Source organism: Misgurnus anguillicaudatus, chromosome 2 (assembly GCF_027580225.2).
Source record: "Misgurnus anguillicaudatus chromosome 2, ASM2758022v2, whole genome shotgun sequence".
Classification (NCBI taxonomy): Eukaryota; Metazoa; Chordata; class Actinopteri; order Cypriniformes; family Cobitidae; genus Misgurnus; species Misgurnus anguillicaudatus.
The window spans coordinates 5,601,784-5,611,317 of NC_073338.2; the positions used below are offsets into that span (position 1 = coordinate 5,601,784).

General features: G+C 38.7%; 1 protein-coding gene across 3 annotated transcripts; it reads left to right on the forward strand.

Moving 5' to 3' along the window:
• Window positions 1-2,453: 2,453 nt before the first annotated feature.
• Window positions 2,454-9,534, forward strand: LOC129443206 (uncharacterized). Of its 3 annotated transcripts, XR_012371493.1 has the most exons (3): window positions 2,454-2,694; window positions 2,816-9,322; window positions 9,446-9,534. XR_012371493.1 is itself a non-coding variant. In XM_073872010.1 (2 exons), exon 2 carries the CDS (start codon window positions 4,507-4,509, stop codon window positions 8,575-8,577), a length of 4,071 nt encoding a protein of 1,356 aa, XP_073728111.1. In that variant the 5' UTR covers window positions 2,454-2,694; window positions 2,816-4,506; the 3' UTR covers window positions 8,578-9,534. The 3 variants fall into 3 exon arrangements, 2 of the variants coding, with proteins under 2 accessions (XP_073728111.1, XP_073728116.1); XM_073872010.1 differs by having other exon boundaries at window positions 2,816-9,534; XM_073872015.1 differs by having other exon boundaries at window positions 2,895-9,534.

Consider the following 9,534-nt stretch of genomic DNA (forward strand, 5'->3'; position numbering starts at 1 on the left):
ACTGTAAGGCATAGGTGGAGGGTTAAGCAGAGATCACAATTTTCTGGAAATAAAAAGTTATAAACTTAGAGAGAGCATGGGCGAAAGTCAATAACTCACAGGTGTGGTCTATCAGTCTCACGAAATTACGTAGTCACGTAATTTTTTGATTCTTTTTCATGATACAATGGTTTAAAAATCAGAAAATAAAAAATAAATAAAGAAAAATAGTAAAAGGCCTTTATAGAAAAGAATAAAAAAATTATGTGACTATATGTATGTAATTTCGTGAGACTGGGTAGCTGCGTCTAGCAATACCAAGTTTAATTTTGAACAAACGTAAAACAACTTAATTTCACTTTGAACATAAGAAGCAAAGTGTTACTTTTGACCCTGTCAGCTTGGAGGAAAGTAACACAACAGAACAAGATAGATTTTTGTGTTACACTTGTTTTTAGTAAATATACATGACTATGACTTCGTTAACATATAACTACAAACATATTTTGTCCTTTGTCTTTTCAAAAAAATTATTAAAGTAGCCTACATTTTCATTTTAAATTTCAGTTTAATCAATTGTTTCAAAAGCAACCCGACAGTAGAAACTTGAATTGTTGAGAATAATTTTTTTCAACAGTATGAACACTATGAAAATTAAATTAACATAACATTATTCTCCACATACAGTATTAGCAGCGGGACAAAAGTAACAATCCTTACATTTAAACCCGATTTACTTTTATTTTGAAAAACTCTGAGAAGGCAACTTCAGGATGTGTTAATGCACTAAGGGTTAAATAACCTGTAGATTGATCAGTATGTAACACATGAAAAGAGCAACACAACGCTAATGTTAAAGGAATAGTCTACTCATTTTCAATATTAAAATATGTTATTACCTTAACCATGGCCGGACTTACCATTGGGCTTGAGTGGGCTTGAGCCCAGGGGCCCCGGCCAATAGGGGCCTCCGTGCCGGCTTGCGTTCGTTTGATTTGTTCAGTCGTTTTCATTTTTTATTTTACAGCCTATTGGTTGGTGCTGCATTTAATTCGTTATTCAGTCATCTTGGTGCTGAATATGACGCGCTGAGTTTACTGCTTTTGAAACCCATAGATGCTACTAGTATAATAGCGAATACGCGAAATGGGAGTCATGAATGAGCTTTACAGATAACGAGAAAGAGCAACGCGAAAATGAAGCGCTCCGTATGAAAGAATATTAAAAGAGGTCTTGTAACTCTGTTTGTTCTTGTTTGTTTGTAATTTAACGTGATAAGCAGCATGTATACGCGGTATACCAACTAGGAATGGTCAAGGATTTCCGTATACCCATTTAAAAAGGCGTGAAAATATACTTAACAGTGTGTGACAAACCTTTGACACTTTCATTCATAAATTGACATCTGAATCACTCACCATTCGCATTCACTTGCTACTTTGGCGGGTTTAACCTCATATACAGTCGGCTGTTTGATATTTGGTACATATGACTTCATGCGGCACTGCGCGATCCGATCATAATATGAAATCAAATTATCACAGCGCAAAAGTGACTGTAAAGCAGACGGGTGTATTCATGTGGTTCAACAACAGCCAAAAGAATGACATCAGAGTACCGCGAGAGCGATTCGAGAAATCACACGGAGAAGTCTGCTTTCTATCACTCTCGCGGTACTTTGACATCATCACCAAGCGGTCTGCGTAGCGCCAAATGAAATCCAATCTGCTCGCAGTCTGCAGCTCACACGACACTGTAACCAAACTGTGAACGAGTGGAGCAGAGCTACGAAACATAACAAAATCCGGAGATTTAACCACGCACATATGATTATGTCAACATTTAAATCATCAGTCCAGTTTATTACTTCATCTGGAGGTGAGGATTCACTATATCATGGCCATGTTGATGTCCTGATGGTTTTTGATATAATCCACTAGCTAGTCTACCTGTAGTTTCTCTCTCAGCATGTTTGCTTGTGCTTAACAGCATTACAGTTTAAACTTCTGAAAAGTGTTCATTTTTATATCTACGTTCAAGGTTTTAATGTATTACGTTCATATCAGACGCAAAAAATAATTAATGATCATCTTCCCCACTTTGGTTTTTGGTGTCTAATATTACATGATGGTCTTGTCAAAATTATTAAATAACATCCTAAAATCTTTTCTTTTCACTGCACCACTTAGGCTATATGCACAAAATACGCTTGTTGATTATGTTTATAACTTCATATGGTGTGATAAGGTGAATGTTAACCAAAACGTATAATTCTCTTCTTAAGCTAAGTCTAACACAATGATTTTAAATGTTGTTATGGGGTATTTTTTTAATGTGCATGATTAATTTGGATTTGTGACATCCCTAAAATACATGATTTAATTTTAGACTGGGCTTATGTTCTGCTATAGAGATATAGGGGCAGTTTCCTAGTCAGGTCTTATCCTAGTCCAAGACTAAAATGCATGTTTGATCTGTGTAGCAGACACCTCTAAATATTTTCTTTATTTTGTATTTAATTTGTTTAAATAATAATTTGACATATTTTGAGTGTTTGGAGCTATATGATAATGTTCCGGTTTGGTATTAGATGGGACTCTTATTTTGAAAGCGGCAGCATCCATTGCAGTCACGGTTGTGAAAAGCATATCTGCACTACGGTTTATCAGCTCCTTAAGTTTTATATTTTGTTAGCACCCCCCTAAAGGGCATAAGGTGTGTATGTTTATATATCTAAACTGTTAATTTAAGTAAATGCTGTTATATTTTTCATGATAATGCAGTCAAAGTATTATTGAATATAAAGGCTGATACGCATTTTCTACTTGTTTGTTAGCTCTTACGGTGATCTGTTGGAGTTATCAAGGCTCAATAAACTTCATTAAGACCATCAGTAAAGTTTTGACCGTTATTAGGATGGGGTCCGCTACAGTAAGAGCTTCACCCTCGCTGTTTCTGACGCCGCTGCACGTGCTTCAAAAAAGACGACGGTAAATGGAACGCAGCCACGCGGAATCGGCGTAATGGTTAACGGAGTTTAAAAGGCATGAAAAAGTGAGCTCATTATGGAAACGGACACGGAAAAACAACGGCCTAAAGGCACATCTCAAACAGAAACGGAAGGTAAAGGAGAGAATGATGCAGAAGGAGCTGTTAAAGGTAAAGATAAAAATGAATCTGAGCAACAAAGTGAAGTGCAAGATAGTGCAGAGCTCCCTCGACGTTCAGAACGTCATCATGTTCCCACAGAAAAAATAATTGCATATAGAAAGGAGGAATGCAGTAAGAAAGAGAAAAGATTAATCAATATGTATGAAGAATGGAAATTACAAGCACGCAAAGCAAGACATGACTTAAAATCAGACATTTCAGAAAAACAGTTAGCAGAAATTGCAGACTCTCTGGAGGATAAAATGAACTGCATCATGAAAATCTTTAGTGAAATAAGGGAGCATGTTACACCTGCTGCTGATTTAAGACGTAAAATTGATGCATGTGAGGCTGTTACCAAAGATATCATGAAAGTTATTTTGGAAAGATTGGCAACAGTTGATGGTGAGTTTGATGAAGACAGAGAAAGAGGCCGTCTTCGTGAACTTTTAGCACATAGTTACGCTCGTTCTGTATATGGCTCAACTGCTTCAAAAGGTATCAGCAGCCATTCTGGATCATCTTGTACAACAGACAAACGAGCAGATGCTGTAGCAGAGCTGGTTGCTAAGGAGACTGAATATAAAATAATGCAACTTGAAAGGCAACAAAAGGAAAAAATAAGATGTCTAGAAGAGCAACTAAGGATTGAGGAGGAAACTCATAGGTTTGAAATAGAAAGATTAAGGATGGAAAAGGATTTAAAGGTTGCTCGTGCCAAAGTAAATTCATATGATGATGAAGTAAAACAAGAGATAAATAGTCAGTCAATCCTGAATGAACATGAAAGTCAGAGAAACTTACTCTCTTCAGTGACACATCAACAAGAGAATGTTGTACAATCAGCACATCTTAGTGAAGTGACCCAACTTGCACAAGCAGTTCAGGACAGCATAGCAATCAATAGACTTCCTATACCTGAGCCTACAGTGTTTAATGGAGACCCAATTCAGTTTGTGGAATGGAAATCCTCATTTATGTCACTCATAGACAAAAAAAGGCATCTCCACAGCTGATAAACTCTATTATTTGAAAAAATATGTGAGTGGACCAGCACACAAATATCTAGAGGGCACTTTCTATCGAAGTGATGAGGCAGCTTACAAAGAAGCGTGGAACAAACTAAACCAGAGATTCGGCCAGCCTTTCATAATTCAAAGAGCTTTTAGGGAAAAGCTGTCGACGTGGCCTAAAATACGATCTAAAGATGCAGAAGGATTAAGGACATTTTCAGATTTCCTAAATGCCTGTCTTCATGCTGTACCTCATGTCAAAGGCCTGGAAATATTAAACGACTGCGAGGAAAACCAAAAGCTGGTACAAAAACTTCCTGACTGGATAGCATCCAGGTGGAACCGTCAGGTTACAGTTTCCCTCATGGAAGGTAAAGATTTTCCAAGCTTTAAAGATTTTGCTGAGTTTATGTCTACTGAAGCAGAAATTGTATGTAATCCCATCACTTCTCTGCATGCTCTTCATTCACGTGAACTGCCTTCTGAAAAGGTAATGTCAAAGGAAACGAGAAGAAATAAAGCAGTTGTTTTCCATACTCAGTCCTCTGTAAATAATGACAAAACTCTCACAGCTAAAGGACAGTCAAGAGCTACATGCATGTTGTGTCATGATGATAATCATCAGCTTTGCAAATGTCCAAAATTCATGGAGATGTCTCTGAAAGACAGAAGGGTCTATGTCAAAGACAATAAACTGTGTTACGGCTGTATAAAACCAGGACATAGTGCAAAGGAGTGTCGTCGTCGTCACACATGTGATGTATGTAAATTACGACATCCCACATGTCTTCATGATTACAATTATGTGACTAATGCAAACAGAGAAAGATCACTGCCCATGGTGAGAGATATGTATGCACAGGAAAGAGAAACTACTAATGCCATGTCACTTAATGTCACAAGTGAAGATCAATCAATCACTACTTCAATGATTGTACCAGTATGGGTGTCATCTTGTAAAAATCCATCTAAAGAACAACTTGTATATGCTTTGTTAGACACTCAAAGTGACACCAGTTTTATTGATGAAGCAGTGAGTAATGAGTTACAAGTAGATACTCACCCAGTCAAACTCAAGCTTACCACTATGCTGGGAGACAATATGGTCATAAAAAGCAAGAGAGTATCAGATCTTCGTGTGAGAGGATACAATTCTTCAGTGCATATCGATCTTCCTCCTACATACACGAAAGAGTGCATTCCTATAAATCGTGACCACATACCGACACAGGAAACGGCAAAGAACTGGAATCATTTAAAGCCAATCACAAACGAACTACCACCTCTTCTCAGTTGTGAAGTGGGCTTGCTTATTGGCTATAACTGTCCTAGAGTACTAGCTCCTAGGAAAGTCATACTGGGTAAAGATGATGAGCCTTACGCCATTCTAACTGACATAGGATGGAGTATTATAGGCTGCTCCACACCAGGATTTCGTGAATCCACAATCAGTCTTTGTCACAGAATAACCACGAAGGAGATGCCAACTTTGACGCCTTTAGAGGCAATTCATGTTCTTGAATCAGATTTTAAGGATGTCGCCACGGATAACGCAACAGTTTCACAAGAAGACATTATGTTTCTAGATAAACTCAGGGAAGGCATAAACAAAAACGCTCAAGGACATTATGAAATGCCCCTTCCATTTAAACAAAGACCATTCTTACCTGACAACAGAGAGCTTGCCATTGTCAGACTCAATCATTTGAGCAGAAAATTCTCTAAGGAGGAGAAATACAAGTCAGACTACATTACTTACATGAATGACATCATTGAAAGAGGTGATGTAGAAATTGTGAATGATGATGGAACTAATGGGGAAAAATGGTATATACCCCATCATGGCATCTACCACCCAAAAAAGCCAGACAAATTACGTGTCGTGTTTGATTGTTCAGCAAAATATAAAAACACCAGTCTTAATGAACATCTGCTAACGGGACCTGACATGATAAATAACCTCACAGGTGTCCTCCTAAGGTTTAGAAAGCATCCTATCGCTGTAACATGCGATATTGAGAAAATGTTCCATCAATTTCATGTCCCAGAACGTGACCGTGATTATCTGCGCTTCCTATGGTGGACAAATGGCGACACACATTCAATACCTGAAGACTACAGAATGAAAGTACACCTTTTTGGTGCAGTGTCTTCGCCTGGTTGCGCAAACTATGGCCTAAGACATATAGCTAATGAGTACAGTCTTTCACACCCACTGGGTGCACAATTCATCACCAGAGATTTTTATGTTGATGATGGAGTGACAAGTGTAGAGACGGTGGAAAAGGCCATTCAGTTAACAAAAGAAGCACAGGAGTTGTGTGCTAAAGGTGGTCTTCGACTGCACAAGTTTATATCGAATGACAGCACCGTTCTGCAAAGTATACCAGCATCAGAATGTGCAGTAAGTTTTGCAACAAAGGATCTTACTTTCAATGACATGCCACTGGAAAGAGCATTAGGAATTCACTGGAGCATACTGACGGATAGTTTCAGATTCCATGTTCCACTAAAGGATCAACCTACAACACGTCGTGGCATTCTGTCAACCATTGCCTCCATATACGATCCTTTGGGTTTCGTAGCTCCATATGTTCTTAATGGGAAGAAAATCCTGCAAGAAATGTGCCGCCAGGGTACAGGCTGGGATGACTCGCTTTCTCCTGCACTAAGCCCTCGGTGGGAGAAATGGCAAGATGACTTTGTCAACCTGGAAAGGGTAAACATACCACGATGTTATGTACCTACTGAATTTGGTAAGGTTGTAAAAACAGAAATACACCATTTCTCAGATGCAAGTAACTGTGGCTATGGTCAGTGTTTTTACCTGAGAGTAATGAATGAAATTGCAAACATCCATTGTGCTTTTCTCATTGGCAAAGCTCGAGTTGCTCCCACAAAGGTGGTCACAATACCGAGATTGGAATTAACAGCAGCTGTTGTATCGGTCAAAATGAGTGACATCCTCAGAGAAGAGCTTGACCTCTCCAATGTGAACGAGTTCTTTTGGACAGACTCTAAAGTAGTTTTAAGCTACATAAATAATGAAGCTCGACGTTTTCATACGTTCGTAGCCAATAGAGTTCAAAGGATACGACAAAGCACGACTCCTAAACAATGGCTGTATGTTCCTTCGAATGACAACCCGGCAGACAATGCCTCTAGAGGAAGAACTATAAGTGAGCTGCTCTCATCTAACTGGCTCTCTGGTCCACCATTCTTGTGGAAAAAGGAAATCGTTGCTACAGACGTTGAGCTGGAACTTGCAGTAGGAGATCCAGAAGTCAGGAAAGTCCAATCATTTCAGGTAATAACCACAAAAAGCAAAGATCTTATTGACCATCTTTCCAAGTTCTCATCTTGGCCCAAAGCTGTCAAAGCCATTGCACGCCTGTTGAGACTAAGTAGAAAGGATAAAACAAATTCACCTGCAACTGTGAGTGAACAAGAGGATGCAAAACATTTGATCCTAAAGGGAGTGCAAAAGCAAGTCTATCAGAAGGAGATAGATATTTTGAATCAAGGAAAACAACTCCCAGGCCATAATAAATTACACCACCTTGATGCTTTCATTGACACAGATGATATGGTCAGGGTGGGAGGAAGATTAAGTCATTCATCATGCACTCACCCATTCAAACATCCTTTGATTATTCCCAGAGAACACCACATATCCAAATTAATAATTGCACACAGTCATGAAAGAGTGAAGCACCAAGGCAAGGGATTCACAATCAATGATATCAGGTCTTGTGGTTATTGGATACCTGGAATAAACAGAGCTGTCACTTCATATATCCACAACTGTGTAAAGTGTAGAAGGCTGAGAAAATCTGCTGAAGGTCAAAGGATGAGTGATCTCCCTACAGAACGTGTGGAACCTTCCTCACCTTTTACGTACTGCGGCATGGATTGCTTTGGTCCTTTTATGACTAAAGAGGGCAGAAAGCAACACAAAAGGTATGGTCTGCTTTTGACTTGTTTTTGTTCAAGAGCTATTCATATTGAGATGTTAGAGGACATGTCTACAGATGCATTCATCAACGCCCTACGATGCTTTATTGCTATTCGAGGCACAGTGAGACAAATCCGATGTGACCAAGGTACCAATTTCATAGGTGCTAAAAACGAACTGAATTCTGCATTACAGGAACTTGACCCTGAAAGACTTAGTGTTTTTCTTGCTGACAAGCAATGTGACTTTATTTTGAATGCTCCCCACTCCAGTCATGCTGGTGGCGTATGGGAGCGCCAAATCAAAACTGTACGCAGTGTTCTAAGTTCAACTGTATCACTTTCATCAGGCAGACTCAGTGATGCTTCATTGCGCACCTTGTTTTATGAGGCTATGGCAGTAGTCAACAGTCGCCCCCTAACTGTGGACAACCTGAATGACCCTAAAAGTCTAACTCACGCCTCACGCCTAACCATCTAATCACCATGAAATTCGCAACACCTTTACCACCACCAGGAAAATTCACAAAAGAGGATGTATATGGAAGAAAAAGGTGGAGACAGGTACAGTACCTTACGGAGCAATTTTGGAGTAGATGGAAAAAGGAGTATCTACACACTATTGCTACACGACAGTGCTGGCATGCTCCTAAAAGGAATTTTCAAGTTGGTGATGTAGTTATGGACATGGATGAATCTTTGTCAAGAAATCAGTGGAGAATTGGAAGGATCGTGGAGACTGTTTCAAGCCCAGATGGATTGGTTAGGAGAGCCAAATTAATACTTGGTGACAGGAAATTGTCCAAGAAAGGAGAACGGATAAATAAGATATCAATGGTAGAAAGGCCAGCTCAAAAGTTGGTTTTGCTATTGGAAGCCGAGTGAACTGATTTACATATGGACTTCATATTACTTCAAACACACATAAAGGTTAAAGAAACAAATGGAAATTATTAATGTTTAAAGGACATTCATAATTTGGTGGGAGTGTAGCAGACACCTCTAAATAATTTCTTTATTTTGTATTTAATTTGTTTAAATAATAATTTGACATATTTTGAGTGTTTGGAGCTATATGATAATGTTCCGGTTTGGTATTAGATGGGACTCTTATTTTGAAAGCGGCAGCATCCATTGCAGTCACGGTTGTGAAAAGCATATCTGCACTACGGTTTATCAGCTCCTTAAGTTTTATATTTTGTTAGCACCCCCCTAAAGGGCATAAGGTGTGTATGTTTATATATCTAAACTGTTAATTTAAGTAAATGATGTGTTATATTTTTCACGATGATACAGTTAAAGTATTAATGAATATAAAGCCTGATACGCATTTTCTACTTGTTTGTTAGCTCTTACGGTGATCTGTTGGAGTTATCAAGGCTCAATAAACTTCATTAAGACCATCAGTAAAGTTTTGCCCGTCATTAGGATGGGGTCT